Here is an 18,514-nt window from a genome sequence, read left to right as displayed (position 1 = left end):
CCAGTGTCACACTACCCTTGCACATATCCTGTACCACTTTTACATACTTCTTTGCCACTCCAGACTTCCTCATACAATACCACAACTCCTCTCTAGGCACCCTGTCATATGCTTTCTCTAAGTCCACAAAGACACAATGCAACTCCTTCTGACCTTTTCTGTATTTCTCCAACGACACTCTGAGCAAATATTGCATCTGTAGTGCTCTTTCCTGGCATGAAACCATATTGCTGATCACTAATCATCACCTCCCTTCTTAACCTAGCTTCCACTACTCTTTCCTATAATTTCAAGCTGTGACTGATCAATTTTATCACTCTGTAGTTACTGCAGCTCTGCAAATCACCCTTATTCTTAAAGATAGGTACCAAAACACTTTTTCTCCACTCCTCAGGCATCCTCTGACTTTCCAAAATTTCATTAAACAATCTGGTTAAAAATTCCACTGCCATTTCACCTAAACTCCTCCATGCTTCCACTGGTATGTCATCTGGGCCAACAGCCTTTCCATTCTTCATCCTCTTCATAGCTGTCCTTACTTCCTCCTTACCAATTTGTTTCACTTCCTGATTCACTATCCCCACATCCTCCAACCTTCTTTCTCTCACATTCTCTTCATTCATCAGCCCTTCAAAATACTAGTTCCATCTACTCAACACACTCTCCTCACTTGTGAGTACGTTTCTGTCACTATCCTTTATCACCCTTACCTGCTGCACATCTTTCCCAGCTCTGTCTAGCCAATCGGTACAGGTCTTTTTCTCCCTCATTAGTGTCCAGTCTCTCATACAACTCTCCATATGCCTTATCCTTAGCCTTTGCCACCTCTCTCTTTGCCATGCGTCTCATCTCCTTATACTCATGTCTACTTTCTTCATCTCTTTGACAATCCCACTTCTTCTTCTCCAGCCTCTTCCTCTGTATACTCTCCTGTACTTCCTCTTTCTACCACCAGGTCTCCTTGTCCTCCTTCCTCTGTCCAGATGTCACACCAAGCACCTTTCTAACAGTCTTCCTTACTAGCTCTGCTGTAGTTACCCAGCTATTCGGTAACTCTTCACTGCCTCCCAGTGCCTGTCTTAACTCTTCCCTGCCTCCCAGTGCCTGTCTTAACTCTTCCCTGAACTCCACCTCACAATCACCCTTTTTAACTTCCACCATTTAATCCTTGGCACTGCTTTCACAATCCTCCTCTTCTTGATCACCAGCGTCATCCTACAGACCACCATTCTATGCTGCTTAACTACACTTTCCCCTGTCACCACTTTACAGTCTCCAATCTCCTTTAGACTTGCCCACATACATAGGATATAATCCACCTGTGTGCATCTTCCTCCACTCTTGTACGTCACCCTATGCTCCTCCCTCTTCTTAAAATATGTATTCACCACAGCCATGTCCATCCTTTTCGCAAAATCCACAATCATCTGACCTTCTGCATTCCTCTCCTTAACACCATACGTACCCATCACTTCCTCATCCGCTCTGTTCACTTCACCAACATGCCCATTGAGGTCCGCTCCAGTCGCTAGTCCCTCAGCCTTGGGTACACTCACCACCACTTCATCCAACTCACCCCAAAATTTTTCTTTCTCATCCATCGCACACCCAACTTGTGGAGCATATGCACTAATAACATTCATCATTACACAATCAATTTCAAGCTTCATAAACATCACTCTATCAGACACACTCTTCACCTCCAAAACACTCTTGGCATACTGTTCCTTTAGGATAACCCCTACCCCATTTCTCCTGCCATCCACACCATTATGGAACAATTTGAACCCGCCTCCTATATACCTGGCCTTACTTCCCTTCCATCTGGTCTCTTGCACACACAATATATCAACCTTCCTTCTCTCCCATCATATCAGCTAGCTCTCTCCCTATACCAGTCATACTGCCAACTTTCAAAGTTCCTACCCTCACTACTACACTCCTAGAAGTTCGAGTGTATTCACTGTTGCAGTCCTGGTTTCCCTCCCTCCAGCCCCCTGGTTTTCTCTATCCTTTTTTACCTATCCTCTTTATGGCCATCTTTTATTGTAGGGGTATTTACTTTTTACTGGAGGTGTTCCACACCATGAAATAGCTTCTTATTTTGGGGGCTCCTGACATCTATGGCAAGAAAAACTGATGTAATGGCATCGGCTGCATGTTTCATATCCCTGACGATCTGACGTCATGGAAGAGACGACAGCATCTGACGCAGAAATCCAAAGACTCTGTTATTTGGGCCGACTGAAGGCTACCTGCAGGCAGATAACCAAGTGTGATGACTGCAACAGTGAATACACTCGAACATCTACATTTATGGTAAGTGTACACAACTGTACTTTTGCTCTAGTGTTTGCCCAACAATCAGTTAAGAACGTGAAATGTTGTAATTGTCTTGATAGACTAACAGTTAATGGTAGGTGATTTCACTGGATAGCCATTGCATAACCTAACTTGGTTGGCTGTATGGTTTGACACTGTAATGTTTTCTCACTCGCGTATTTCTGTGGCACAAGGTGTAAGTGTAGTGAGTTTAGACACTGAATACAGCTGATTAAGGGCTCAGATCTGACTACAAGATACTTTCAAACTTTGTCATTGTTGACAAACTCAAGAGGGTAAGCTTAAACCCTTGTGTCATCTAGTGGATAGCCAGCTGGCTCACAGACAGGACCCAGGAAATTAGAATTGGGGAGCCCACCTTCACAAAGAGGCCAGTCTCAGGTTGAGTCAGTCAGTGATCAGTCCTGGGACCACTCCTTTTTGACATTTAATTCTCTGAAGTCAAGACCAATATCATTGGCTTTTGGCTGACTAAATTTGCAGATGATTGCAAATTAGGAGCAGTCATTGAATTCCCCACCAGCACAAATGTTCTCCAGGAAGTGTTGACACAGACAAATAACTGGTATCAGAGTCATGGAATAAAACTAAATGCCAAGAAATACATAATAGTATCCTTTTGAAGCTATCCACCTGTGGTAACTATCATATTGACAACACACCCCTAATAATTGACCCAGTAGTCAGGAACTTGGGGACACAAATAGGCAGTAATCTAGCCTTTAACTATCACGTCTACTATAGTGAGGAAACCATTCTGTGTTGTGCAACTTATAAACAATGGAATAGCCTCTAAGTCCACGGAAGTCATTGTTCCACTGTATTCAGCATTCATCAGACCTGTCATCGAGTACAATATGCCTCTTCTGTTATGGTATGTACCTAACCAAGAATATCCTACTGTTGGAACGTCCACAGAGGTTCCTCACTAAAAGAATACAGGGCGTAAGTAATATGTCCTAAGCAGACTGCCTCAAGGCCCTATCCCTGTATTCTGTCTCCTACAGGCTGTTGAGGGGAGATCTATGCTTGGCATACAGACCCCACCCTGACAGACCTCCATATCATCAAAACAAACCTCTTAATTCTGAGTAATGTGAAAGAAATACCACTTAAACTGTGCTGTGGCCTGCAGGTTATGATTACTTGAAAGAAAAAACGATTACTGTCATAATCATTTGTTTACCGTACTACTCTTCTGGATGATGACATTAATTTTTCTTTCCTGATTCTTATTGCCAATATTTAAGTACCTGTATGGGTGCAGGCACTACGCAAAGACAGGAAACGTAGCCAGCTTGCATTTTTAAATTTACGTGATCCCTGTGTGTTGTAGTTGAGGTGCTGGACCAGTACCAAATTTTCACATTTTGTTTTTCATTCTGAAGTTAATCCATAGCCCAGGATTTCAGTCAAACCTGCTGCCATGGTTGAATTGTTTACCACCCTCTAATTTGGTCATCGGGTACAAGAGTGCAGCTAAAGCCAATTTCCTGAACTGTCCGAGGCTTCTTGGGAAGGATAACCTGAATTTTCTCTGGTTGGAAAGATGATCCAAAATGTGGAAAATTAAATTGTCATGTCTGGGTTGGCTTTTGTGGTGATCCAATGGTATTTTATTGGCATTTATTTTTATATTTCACTTTTATTTTTACATTGTTTTATTCTTGTAAACACAGCTGCATTATGTGGTGGCTTTAGTGCTCGCACACAACATTGTAAAACACTTTATTTTTTTTGTCTCCTTTCAAACAGCCTCCATTTTAAAATTATTTCAGAATTAATTTAAACTCATTAAAAGGGAACTTCAATCTAAAAAGCCAGACAGTCCCCCTATACACCATGTTAGCCACTGGCTGCTCTTATCGCCCAATCATGCTCCATTTTTTTTTCTCTTCCTCATTTGCATGTTCCCCACAGTTGGTTTAGCTAGTACTCACACTCCATAAGCTGGTTCTCCAGCACCCTGCTCCTATCATCTCCAGGTAATTTCTTTGCCCCTCATTGGTTAAACCCTTGTCCCCTAGGCTGTCAGATAACACGTAATACAGATCACCATAAATAAGAGAGGAAATTCTAAAATGCAAGACAACTGCAGTGCTCGTCTCTCAGAAGGAATGGTTTAATAAATGCTGCTATTTGGAAAATAAAAGGACTCTGTAATTCTCTACATCTTTATATAAAATGTTTTGTTTTTGCTTGAAATTTAAGGACTGCTCACTCTGTTTCTGCTTCTATTTGAGTTCCGTCCATACTTCAGTAGCATGGTTTTCCTCAGAGAGAGAGCCCTAAAACAGTACATCTTTTGTCTGTTTCTATTTTTGTTCTGGTTGGAAAGAAGTAGGAGGTACATGATACATTTTCTTCTTTTTTTTTTCCGCAATTTTTGGAGTTGTAACATGGGACTTTAGAGAGCTCCACCAAGGGTCCCAGGCACTTGTCAACTTTCCAGGCCCAGAAAGTCAGCAGTCCTTAGGTGCTTGATCTCCACTACCTTGAAATGGGCCTTCCAGTCTTGTAGGCTTGTTCATAAATTACAAATGTAAAGATGGGTAAGCGAAGCGGCAGAATATTCAATACTATATACAATATCAGCGTTAAAGTATCACCAAATAAAAGAAAAAAGTAATACTTCCAACAGGTTGAACAGTTCCCAGTTCCTTGTTCTGGTCAATAAATCCACTCGTATACACATGTATACAACGGCTTGCCAGCAGTTTTCACTTATATGCACTTATATGCAATGTCAACGTTAAAGTAGCACCAAATAAAGGAAAGCAGTGATACTTCCAACAAGTTAAACAATTCCTAGTTCCTCGTTCCGGTCAGTAAATCCACTCGTATACACACGTATACAACAGCTTTCCAGCAGTTTTCACTTCACCAGCTATTAACATGAATAAACGGATCGACCAAACGGCTATTTAAAACTTATATTTATTCAGAAATAAGAAAAACGGCAAGCGCTTTCACCCATAAGCTTCATCAGGCCATTAATGATTATACATTTGAATAAATTAAATGCATTTATATACATTTTTTAATGATGACATCACTTCCTACTATTAATTAGAATCACATTGGTCCATGCACTTTAACTGCATAACAACCAAAAAACATTTCATAAGGCTTTGCCGTAAAAACAAAAATCCTTTTCATATAAATACTTAAACACGTGCACACTATGTAAATGTTTAACTCTTGGATATTCCCTAACTATTATGTGAAAGAGAATATACGAAACTTATTTATAAAAAATATATATATGTATATAAAAACTTAATCTAAAATTCTATTGAGAACAATATACAGGATGAACAAACGCATAAGAATGTATATAATCTATCCATCTAACAATATAAAATGCAGTTTAGCTTAAAAACTAAAAGTTCGTCCCAATGTATAACCCTAAGCAATTGTTTGATAATACTACTTCATTTTGATTTCATTTAAAGCATAGTGTATAAGGAGTATATATAAATATCCAGTTCCTAACATCATAATATATGGAAAAATGATCTAATATTTAAAATGTGTATATGAAGTGTAGCTTGAAAATATGACAAAAGTATATCATTAGATGTGGAACCCTATATCTAATAGACGTTACTACTATAAATAACTCTATATCCATACGTAAAATGAACTATGAATCTGATTCCTTGTATGGTAATGTTTTAAGAATTATAATAATTTACTATAATCAGCTAGACACCTGAGTTAGTTTAGGAACTAAATTAGGAGTGATCACAAATCTAATATCTCAATGGGTATGGACCCCATTTATTCAAATGAATAAATCTGTTATCAAACACAACATAACATAGAGCTATAAACAATTGCTAATGACCTATGCACGAATATGATAAGGCTCAGTCAATTCTATAGCTACTTTATATTTACTGTGTCTATCAGTTAAACATATTTATGTAGTTCACGGTGACTCCCATAAGAAACTATAATAACATAATTTATCACTACCCTTCTTATTCAAAGAGATGTGTTAAACCAGTCTTAACGTTTATGGACCTTTAATTTATTGTTGATAAATTAATTGAGTTACTGTCCTAACATAGTTATCAGGAGATTAAGAACACTGGACCATGCTCATTGGTGCATTGTGAATATAGCATATTCTTATGCACCATATACTTCCCTAATTTACGCGCATCTCTTATTGCTGTATATGCTAACTTTATCTTCCCTGATATAATTTTAAAGGGAAAAGCAAGTCCCCAGCCTCTGCCTAGTCCTTTAAGTGTTATGGGAAATATATTTTAGAGAAAATGCAGTTCTGATTAAATAATAAATACTATTAGTTTTACATTAAATTATCACTGTTATTTTTTTTTTTTTTTTAATTTTTTTACTATTAATGATTTTTGTACTGGTAGTAAATGACATGTCCTGCTGTCACTCTGCAGTTCCAGTAGTAATTGTACTAGTAGAGTGAAGTGTTATTTATCTTAAGGTCAGAACACAGTTTGGCTTTCACAACCATCGCTTGGAATCCCATCACCGTGTACATTCAGTCTTTCTCTGATCCTTTCATTGTACCCTTTGGTAGTGGACAACTATCCTACTGCTATGCACATTGTCTTTCTCTGATCCTTTCATTATACTATTTGTTGGTGGTCAGCTTGGAATTTTGATATTACTCAGGATTTCTTTTTTGCAGTAGCTATTAATGTGTTGAATTCTTTGCAGTAGTATATTAAATTGATTGTGTCAATTTTTTTGTCTTGCTGCACAGCACCACATTTTTAAAATATTCACTAAACTACATTAAGGTTCCAGAAAATAGTTACTGTTTTAATTTTCTGAATTCCTCAGCAATTAGTACTGATTTTATTCCCAGTGTGAAAAGATGATGGCAAGCCTGATTTATTTGTATTCTGCTTCACACCTTTGTTTGCCATTGCAGACCCTGACAATGTAGTTGGCTGTTAGAAAAAAAAAACATTGACAGTAATTATACCATGTTTGGCCGTAAACACACTGAAACAGCAAGCATTTTGTTTGTTTGTTCATTTGCGCTGTAGCCTTTATTGTACAAGCTGGTATTTGTCCAGATTAAATAAAATAGATCTTTGAGCATCCAGCTACCTTTTTAATTCTTTATTTTTAGTACATTTACCGGAAACATTCTGCCTTCAGAAACTTTCCATTATCATTAACCACACAAGAAATTGTTTTCCTGTTATACTTGTGCTAAAACAGCTGGTTGACTGCAGACTGAATGTGTGCAACATGGGATCTGTTTACCTCACTTATTTGCTCTTTGATTTATTTTGACAAAACATTTTAGTCCTACTGTTCTTTTTACAAGATTATGCTTTCCATTTCAGAAAGGAAGTAAGCTGCCATACATCTGAAACTCCCACATACACAGTTCTCATACCACCACGAGGTATCCTGCTCCTGCAGTTTCTGTAACTAGTTTAGGGAAGTGCTGTTCTCATTGTGCAGAATGAAGTTAAATAAATACTGTGAATCCAGTTACTGGTTGGCTTTTAATGTTATATTTGAGTGGTAATTACATAGGTAGTTGATCTGTTACGTCTTTAGAATTGTTTAAATTGTGTCATTGCTTTCAGCTCAGCAGTGTTAACTTTCCTGTTAATAATATTACCACCCCCCCATTTAGGAAGCACTAAGGAAACTAAGAAATCTGAGGAGGAACAGAAACCAGAAAAAGAAACTGCTTTTTCATTTTGTAGGGAGCCCAGTTACTTTGAGATCCCTACTAAAGAATTTCAGCAGCCCTCTGAGATGGAAGAGGGTGATATTCATGAAGCACCAACAAAGGACATGACAAGTTCTCATGCAGCAAGTGCAGGCCATGCTTCGTTTACCATTGAATTTGATGATCACGCCCCAGGGAAAGTAACCATTAAAGACCATGTGACTAAGTTTACTTCTGAGCATCGGCACAAATCAAAGAGGCCATCCTCTTGTAGCACAAAAGAACTCTCTGGACTGCAGGCTGCAATGATTGCTGCAGAAAGCAAAGTAGCTGATTGGCTAGCACAAAACGATCCGCCAAGAATGAGAAGAGAATCAAGGGAGGAAGACTCAAAAAGCATTAAGAGTGATGTCCCAGTTTACTTGAAGAGGTTGAAAGGTATATATTTTTCTTATTTCGCAGCCATGCATTTTATACATTACTGGCAGAGTTAATAAATACGAGCTGTGGTAGAGATTATGGAGTATGCTTTTACAGTATTGTATCATAGGGTAGTACAATGTAATATAGTACATTCCTTGTTCTAGTTTAATGTTATGATTTTCAGTATTACTGCTAGCATTTAAACATTACTTTGAGCGAGTAAACATTGCCTTAAAGCTTATTCACAGTAGTACACTGCAGGCAAAAGAGATTAGTATCCAGTAATGTTACATGTGAAAATAAATCAGTTTTAAATGTCTTCTGATAAAGAAACTGTTTTCACTTGTAAAGCATTTTTCCACTGTCAAAAGACATGCATGTGTGCTTTTCACATTTGTAGGGGGAGGGAGGGATGCAGTTTTTTAAATGATTTTGACATTAAAACATGCAGTTTCAAATATGTTAACATTTGTTGTCCTGACATGAACACTTTGATTATTAGTACTCTTAAGATGATTGCGGAGTTTTGGCAGTAGTGACTAAGAGGAAGGATGCAAGCCTGGCTAAAGCTCTCTATATACAATTTTTATTTAATAAACTTTGTTCATTTTAACTCTATAAAATCTACTGGAAGCACTTTCTTGTTAACTGACTTATCCAGGGCATATCATGTAACTGGATACTGAAGGAATCAGACCCATGGCTATAACGTAGCTCTTTAGCAGCTTATCTGTGCAGTATGTGTAACATGCCTGAAATATCTTATTTGGTCAGCTCTTTCTAGTCTTTTTTATTCATGTATACTTGTGTCACTGTTAACTTTGTAGACTTTTGAAACCCATTAGGAGTATACTGCTGTGATTCTTTGGGTGTCCCTTCAAAAGAACATGAATTACTGCAACCTGTCTTTTAAAATCCTGCTCTGCTGCACTCACTGTTTCAGTTACATGATATAAGGCTTTTCATATATGCTACTAAATTTTCTTTAGCAAAAATAAAAAAAAATGGATGCAGCCCAGAAGTTCACTTTTCGTGTTTAGCTCTTGTTTGTATTAGAATGTGCTAAATGCAGGACCAGGGAAATATGTATCAGAAACAGTGAAAGATTTATTTAGCAAACATACTAGGGAGCATTCCTGTATGATAAAAATGTCCACCAGTGGTTAAGTTTCTTTCTTTGTACTGGGTAATACCAGTGACATTGCAGAACAGAGTTCTGATTGTCTTTATGAGATGTGTCTGCTTTGCTGCTTGTGTACATTTCATTGTATACTAATTCTGGTTTTGTGGTAAACACCATACGCTGTACGCTAATGAATTGTGCTGTATTGCCTTAATTTTGTCACATCAGAAGTTTCACCTGTCTTTTTGTACACCTTTTAAGAGTTCTGAAAAAAAAAACTTTGCTCATCTCTACACCTCAGGATAGACAGAAATGAACACTTCCGCAATAAAGTAATCTCTGGGCTAGTATTTCCAGGATTTTTAGGAGAAAACAATTATGAAAGCACCTCAGTTGTGGAATTTGTAACCTGGCACTCTACTTCATAAAGTGTTTTTCAGAGTGTACTTGATAGGTATATGCAAGCAATAATGCCTGACAGGGTGTGTGTTGATGTGTAACTAATGCCTGCCCAGGGGTGTTATGAGGCCCGACGCCGCAGGTGGAGGGCCTCTACACACCCTGGAGGGCATTATTGCGCTTAGAGAATGAGCTCGCTGTAAAAGTTTTGTTTTATTTGCTTATTTATTTTTAAGTACTAAATAGTTCCTCTGCCTAATGTTTTAAACTTGCTGTAGTATATGCTAATGATGTTGGCGGAAGCATTTTAGATAAAAAATACAAAAATAATATAGTGCTTAAAAAATAAATAAGCAAATAAAACACAACAATTTTACATAGAGCCCATTCTCTCTCTCTCTCTCATACACACACACACACACACACACACACACACACACACACACACACACACACACACACACACACACACACACGCGCGCGCACATACATACAGTCTCCGCTGCTTTCATACAAGCATTCAGTCACACGGCATCACTGTCACTCTCACTCTTGCTTTTGATCTCGTACACACACAGTCTCCTCTGCTTTTGTACACACATTCACACACAAGATCGCTGTTACTCTGTCTCGATCTCTCACATATACACACAGTCTCCTCTGCATTCATACACGCATTCAGTGACATATGATCGCCCTCACTTTCTCTCCGACTCTCTCAATCTCACCCACCCACAAACATACACACACACACACACACACACACACACACACACACACACACACACACACACACACACATTTTACACTCGCTAAACAGCAGAACCAATGCTTAACGAGTGTACAATAATGGCGGACATTATTTTTTTTCCAGTACAAGCTCCACAGTAGCTTGATATGCTGCCATGAAGCGACTGACTCGTTTTTCACTGGGCATTACTTGTACATTAATACCCTGATGGAGAACGTTCATTCTCGGATAAGTGTATTGATAGGGCGATACCCACACCTCCAGGCTGGTGGCAACTCACGAAGCATCAGAGACCGTTTAGGTGCAATTAACCATAGGCAAAACTGCTGTACAGTTTGTAGCATGTTACAGGCCACCCTCTCAAACTCAGGAACCCCACACAGCCTTCCTGAAGACACTGGAGAGTATAAATGTCTCTCCAAACACCATCATATTGGGTGACTTCAACTACCCAAACATAGACTGGGAACATTACTCAAGCCCCAATACCCTAGCCCAAAGGTTCCTGGAGTTCATAAACTCAAATGCTATGGAACAACTTGTCACCATTCCCACAAGAGGTGAAAATATACTAGACCTGATCATCACAAACATGGGGACAAAATGCTCCACACCGGAAGTATATCCCTCATTGGTGAGATCAGACCATAAACTAATCTCACTGGAGATCCACATCCGCCCCACCCGAACAAAAAGACCACAGTGAAGAACTTCTCAAAAGCCAACTTCACACTTCTTAAGACTGGTGTGGTATCCTTCAAGGCCCCTGAGCCATTGGAAACCACAACCCACGCTGCTGAATCCCTTACAAATGCTTTCTCGAGCACCTCCAGGATTGCATGGATCAAGCAATCCCAAATAAAATCAAGACCCTTTCCACCAAAGGCAAGCGCCCGATCTGGTGGACCCCAGCCATAAACAAACTTTACAACAAGAGGAGAAAGCTACTACAAGATAGAGCAAAATCCCTAAAAGGGAAGACATCTCTGATCAATACTAGTAAAAAACTACGATCACTCATAAAATCATCCAAGGCCAACTTTGAGAGAAAAATCGCCAAGGACTCAAAAGACAATCATAAGGCCTTCTTTAGCTATGTTAGAAATCTGGGTGGAATCTCCCAGATATGCTCAGAATTAGTCCAAAATGATACAAAAATCACTGAACCCACAGACATTGCAAACATACTGGCAGACAGGTTCAGTGAAAATTTCTCCCCTCCCCCCCAAAAGGAGAAATATCTATCCCAGCAGAGTGTAGCCTCCCAATCATCTCAAATGCCTAGGTGAGGGCTGCTCTCTCTAAAGCTAAAAACAAAGCATCAATGGGACCGGATGGTGTCCCCGGCTGTGTGCTACACGAACTCAATGAGGAACTAAACCCACACATAAGGCTGCTGTTTAATCTTAGCCTTACCACAGGATACATACCCAAAGAGTGGCGTACGGCAACTGTGGTCCCACTCCACAAAGGCGGTGCTTCTACGGACCCTGGTAATTACCGCCCCATAATCTTAACAAGCCTGGTCTGCAAAGCTATGGAGAGGATCATAATGGAACTCATAAATAAAGACATAGGGGACCTACAGACATTGGATCCTACCCAATTCGGCTTTGTCAAGGGCAGATCATGCCTCTTGAACTTGGTCGACTTTTTACAGTCACCAAGGCCATTGATGAGGGTAACGCAGTTCACACAGCCTACCTTGACCTTGCAAAAGCTTTCGACACAATACCCCACTCGGGTATCATAGAAAAGCTCACCAGCTTAAATGTAAACCCATATGTCACAAGATGGGTTGCAAACTGGCTCAAGGACAGAACCCACAGGGTTAGAGTTGCTGGTGCCATGTCAGACTCCAAGCCGGTCATAAGCGGTGTCCCACAGGGCTCATTCCCGGGCCCCCTCTTGTTCTGCATCTACTTTTCAGAAGTGCAGGCAAACCTAGGAGGATTGTGGCTGACAAAGTTTGCAGATGACTGCAAACTGGGCGCCATAGTTGAAAATCCATCCGACACAGATATCCGTCAGAGAGGTCTCATAGAAATGGATAACTGGTGCCAGAGCTATGGCCTTAAGCTAAACACCAAAAAATGTATAGTCATACCCTTTGGTAAAAACAAGGTAACCCCAAGTTACCACATAGGTGGCAATCCATTAAGCACGGAAGAGGTTATCAGGGACCTGGGGACCCAAGTTGACAGTAACCTTTCTTTTGACACTCACATTGCCAAAGTGGTTAGGAGGACCTTCTACATTGCCCACCTGATTATGAAGGGATTCACATCCAGATCAAGGGAGGTCATTGTTCCCCTGTACTCTTCACTTATCAGACCAATGATTGAGTACAATGTCCCATTCGGAATGTATCTTACCCGACACCTGCAGCAATTGGAAAGACCCCAAAAGTTCCTCACCAAAAGGATAAAGGGGCTCAAAATATGCCATATGCTGCCCGACTGAAGAAACTCCAGCTCTATTCAGTCGCATACCGTCTGCTCAGAGGTGACCTGTGCCTGACATACAAGGCCATGTCCAACCCGGAATTAATGGACATGCTCCACCTCAAAAAATCCATATCCACCAGAGCCACAAGAGCAAGAGACTTAAACCTCAACACGGATATAAATAGGATGTGTTGGAGGGACAGATTCATCACCCAGAGACTCCCTATGCTGTGGAACAGAATCCCGGTCCATGTGAGATAGAGCACCTCGCTGGCTCTGTTCAAGAGGAATCTTGACCAGTGGATGGGAGATCGTAGGTTTACCCCGGGGATCATCTCTGTATCACTGCTGGACAGAGGCACGGCAAACTAATGGGTATAGTATTCTTCAACCTAAGGGGTGGTGAAAGCCACACAACTCTGGCTAGGCTTATAAATGCCCTAGGGCAGATAGCCTAGTATGAACCTATGTACAGGTTGCCCATTTTCTAAACAATCAGTAAACGAAGTAGAACACTGACTTGCTGTGTAATTGGCGATTGTTAGTGGCATTGCTGCAGCTGGACTCCTTATGCATTTGTGCATAGGGCTAATGCTTATATGTAATATTCTGCTTCTTTTAACTTTAATTATTAAAAAGCATTTAGTGTTAGAAATCTTGGAGGAAGTATGACTTCCTTTTATCAAACAAGTGTCCCCATCGCAAGTAATGTCAGCAAACTTCATTACTATATGAAAATTGTTAGAGAAAGGTGGAAACTTGAGCGCCACTGCATTACTGGGTTGTTCTGACTATTTTGATTCTGTTTCAGAAAGGCTGATCTTTTTTCAATTGAGTAATTTTAGGTGATGGAAGTGTAGAATTGCAATACCATGTATAAAATGTGTGAGAATTTTTTTTTTTTTTTTTTAAGACTTAACAGTGTAAGAAACTATTAAAAAGGAGAGAGAACCACCTTGAAAGACTCTTTTTCCCAAGAGCAAATTGAATTTTTAATTTAATCGTGTGTTAACCAGTTAATGAACTTATCCATTGTAGACCACTTTCAGTCATGGAATTCACCACAAATTCAATGATAAATTTAATATGTGGACAGTTTGAGGTTCTCCTGTTCGATTCTCAGCTGGAGTGCCTTCTGTGTGGAGTCTGCATGTCGTCCCCGCGGTCGAGTGGCCTCCGAAAGACATACATGAATGAGCATGCCTTTGCTGAAGGTTGGGCATCGGACTAGCAACTCGGCACCATAAAAATCGACTGCCAATCATTAGCGGACTGGAGTTCCGCTGTGGCAACCCCTAACCAGGAAAAGCCGAAAAGACAAACAACAACAGCCTGAAGTAGTCAGTCAACTAGCATTATATTTTTTGGAAGGTGGGTGAAACTGGGTTGTTGTTTGTCTTTTCGGCTTTTCCCGGTTAGGGGTCGCCACAGCAGAACTCTGGTCCACTAATGATTGGCAGTAGATTTTTTTATGGTTCCGAGTTGCCAGCCCGATGCCCGACCATCTGCGAAGGCACGCCCATTTACGCAGGTCTTTCGGGGGCCACTCAACTACGGGGAGGACATGCAGACTCCACACAGAAGGTGGGTGAAACTGGGTGCCAGGAGAAAATCCATAAAGTTACATGGGAAGCATGCAAACTCTGCCTTAATTGTAACTAAAAGGCAAAGTTGAATACTAGATCCTGAAACTGTAAGACAGAATCCATAGCTGCTGTTGAATTTCATTGCAAAGGCAAAAGGTTTGCAAGAGCTTCTATGTGTCTGTTACTTTTCAGTTATCTGTGAGTCAGGCAAGAGCTGTCAGTTTATAGTAAAGTAGTACAGTGGAATACAAGTGTTTTCAAAATTATTTCGATCTGAGTAGAAATATTGGAACCTAATAGTTCTGAAACTTTTAGTATATTTTGTATGTGCAGTACCTGCTAAGGAGAAAATGTTAATGTTATAAACTGTAACACCTTTTTCTGCACCAGCCTGGTTCTCCCGCTGCCTTGCCTATTTGGATCGATAGGTAACAGAAGGATGGTGAAGAAAACTTAACAGGGTTAGACATTAAGTTCCCTGTGATAGAAGACATTGCAGTTTGGAGTCTTGTAATTTTTCATTAATGTTTCACTTACTCTGCTACTCCTATACTGCTTTTTTTGGGATGTCTGTCCTCCATGTACACTAAATGTAAATACTATAGTTAGTGTAGACCATAATCAAAACTGGCCTATAGTGGGTATAGCTTTTTCAGAATGTATACTTGCACATGTTGCACCACTGATACTTTGGATACATACTTCTTGTGTGTTTTATTTGGGATTGCTTGTTAGAGTTGACTGGTTGGACTGAAAGCAGTTATGTCTGCTGATATTACAGGCTATATATAGTATCAGGTTGTCTTAATTTTTTTCATTTGAATTTCATTATTGAGTCTGGTCTTGTCACATCTTGTGTGCAGGAACTTAGTACCACTGTTCCTGAAACACATTTCCCCATGAAGCAAAAAATCTCTTTTAAAGGCTTACCTGTTGTATCTGCATGTCTGTCATTCCTGCTTTGTAGCTGCAGAACATAAGTGACCTACCATTTATCACCTGAGATGTTGCTTGTCTTTTGAAGACATGAAAGGCTGTTCATTACTATGTTGTTTCCTTTACAGAGACTTCCACATCTGTCATTTTGAGATTTTGAGGGCCTGATTGTCCTCGTATTTTAAGATGAAAAAGTCTAAGAATTTTGTTATTTGCACCTTTTCAGATCAAAGTTTATTGGTTATGTACTACAGCTTGGTTCGTTCTGTCAGTACATCTGAAACGGTTAGCCACTAGGGAGAATAAACAAGTACACCATGCATGAGGACAGAACGGTGTTTGCATGCTGATTTCTTTGTGTTTGTTAGAAAGGGTGGAACTTGTTAAAAAAAAAAAAAAAGTACTCTTGAAGATTGAACAATCCTGCAAGACTGCTCTCTAAAAGTAAATGTTTTGAAGGGTATGAAATGTATTGTCTTTTCATGTATGCATCATCCAGATGGCTTATGTTTCCATGCACTTACTTGGAGGGTACCTTCATCCTTTCTCCTCAGTGCGTCCCCATTAAGCATAATGGCATATAAACTGGACAGGTAGTAATGTCTTCCATTATCCGTGACATTAATTTTTCATTTAATCATGTGTTAACTAGTTACTGAACTTATCCATTGTAGACCCCTTTCAGCCATGGCATTCACCACAAGTTCAATGGCAAATTTAATATATGGACAGTTTGGAGTAGCTAGACATAGGCAGCAGTTTAAGTGGCTCAAAACCAAACAGGGACTTGGAGATAACTTTTTTAATACTGTCAGTTGGTGATACTGGCACTCTTATTATGTTATGCTGACTTAGATACACTTTAACTTCTAACTTCTACTGTTGTAGTGCATTTTTGTTCATTCAATCAGTGTTTCAAACATGCTTTTATCCAGTTCAGGGTTCCAGAAGAGCCAGATCCTCTCTTGACATTTAGTGGGTGCAAGGCAGAAAAAGTGATTTGTGTGTGACGTAACAGTCTGATTTTCTTCGTGTTTCACTGTTGTAGTCATCACATTTGGGTTATCCCTGCCAGGGTAGCCCTTGCTGATGTCAGGTCTTCAGTAGTATAAAGTAAGGCAGCTGACGCCATTACATCAGTCTTTCTTGCCATGGAGCCCGATGCCGAAGCAGTTCGCACAAGTGCCAGTTGGCCGCTATCTGAGTTTTCATCTCCGAATTGAAGTTGAAGTCTTCTAAAGCGAAGTACCCCATTGGGGATCCTTTTTTCTTGCACTAACCGATGTCAGAAAAAGTTAATTGTCTCGCCTGTGGAAAGCAAATACCACACTGAGACTTCCACTCTTACTGCGTCACTTGTTTAGGCCCAGACCACAATGTCCCCCATTGTCACTTCTGTGCTTCGTTCATCGCCAGAACTATCCATCGTCGGACCCTTATTGTAGCCCTATATTTTTGTTTACATTCTTCCAATTTCGATATGGCTTCAGTAAACCATCTGACAGCAGATCTTCCAAAAAAATGTAAAGATAAAGACAGAGACAGACCGCACAGGCCCAAACCTACCAACGACACTTCCATTAAGCGAGTCGTCAGTCCTCCGGTACTCAGACGCTTTTGCAGCCCCTGATGCCCACTTCTGTTGTTTCGCAGACCACTACCGAGACCCTTTCAGAGTCGGGTATGCAGCAGAACTCTTCTTCGACTAAGGATCCTGCGGTCGTCTCTAACTTGGATGGGTCCGGAGCCACTGAGCAGGCACCGGCTTCTGAGGAAGTCCTTTGCACTACCGAATCTCAACACAAACTGTCTTCTTTCGCGACTACCGTTCTTTCTAAAACGACCGAGTTTCTTAGGCTCAAGGTTCGAACCACACCCAAGAAACCGACAACCCACTCTCAGGCGCCTGCTACCTTGCCTCAGTCTCAAATGCTTAAAATGGCATAAGACCTTATCATGCTGATCAGGGGAAGCCAAGCTACCCCCTCAAAAAGGAAGAGAGATCTGTCCCCTGTAGTTTTGTCTGAACAAGAGTCAGATGAATCTGATGCATCTGACTATGAAGACATGCAACTCCTCTCCACTTATGAGGTTTCTGATACAGAGGACTCCATTCCTTAAGCCTCTTCCCCAGAGGATTTTTCCTTTAGGGAAACCGTGCATAATTTAAGGGAGCATTTCCAGTGGGAGAGTCAGGACTACCCTCAGTCTAAAAAGATACTCAGGGAATTTTTAGATCTTCAGCAACACAGACCCTTGGCCATTCCTCCCCTGTCCTGGATGTTGTGGATTATGTTTTCCTTGAATCCAGCTTGACTCCTGACGCCCTACCGCTTGCTCACAGAAAATCAGACAGGTACTATAGAGTCCCTGACTCGCACAAATATCTTTTTAAAAATCAAACAGCTGACCCTGAGGTAATTTCTCAAGGGCCAAAAGAGATTTAAGCAACTTCTGCTAAGAATCCCACACCTCAGACAGGGATTCCCAAGCATTGGATAGATGGGGTAAAAAAGTATACACCTCAGCTACTCTTGTTATGAGGGCACTAAATTGTCAGTTCCATATGCTGAAATTTCAGCAACATTCCCTGGAACTCCTTAAACAAAAAATGTCTTCCCTTTCTGCTTAGGCAGAATCTAAAGATTTACAAGACTTAATGCATTCGGCAAGCCAAGTAAGTAAACACACTTTGCACTGTGGTTTGACGCCCTAGAAGCTTCTTGCAGGGCAGCAGTCACTGGATCCATCAGTAGAAGACATGCATGGCTTAAGGAACAACCCCTGCCAGACCATGTCAAATCTAAATTGTTGGATGCC

At 40.4% G+C, this 18,514-nt stretch overlaps 1 protein-coding gene across 8 annotated transcripts in view; it reads left to right on the top strand.

Annotated features, from left to right (window-relative positions):
- Positions 1 to 18,514, top strand: part of CEP170 (centrosomal protein 170) — a 2,077,048-nt gene that overhangs the window by 1,037,486 nt on the left and 1,021,048 nt on the right. For all 8 annotated transcript variants that reach the window (XM_044058284.1, XM_044058266.1, XM_044058311.1 and 5 more), the window contains one exon: positions 7,991 to 8,467. In XM_044058284.1, the coding sequence (XP_043914219.1) occupies positions 7,991 to 8,467 (477 nt within the window). The remainder of the gene's footprint in view (positions 1 to 7,990; positions 8,468 to 18,514) is intronic.

Source organism: Protopterus annectens, chromosome 1.part2 (assembly GCF_019279795.1).
Source record: "Protopterus annectens isolate FY-2018-M chromosome 1.part2, PAN1.0, whole genome shotgun sequence".
NCBI classification, from domain to species: Eukaryota; Metazoa; Chordata; order Ceratodontiformes; family Protopteridae; genus Protopterus; species Protopterus annectens.
Note: the sequence above shows the minus strand (reverse complement) of the source record. Positions and strands in the feature narration are given on the sequence as shown.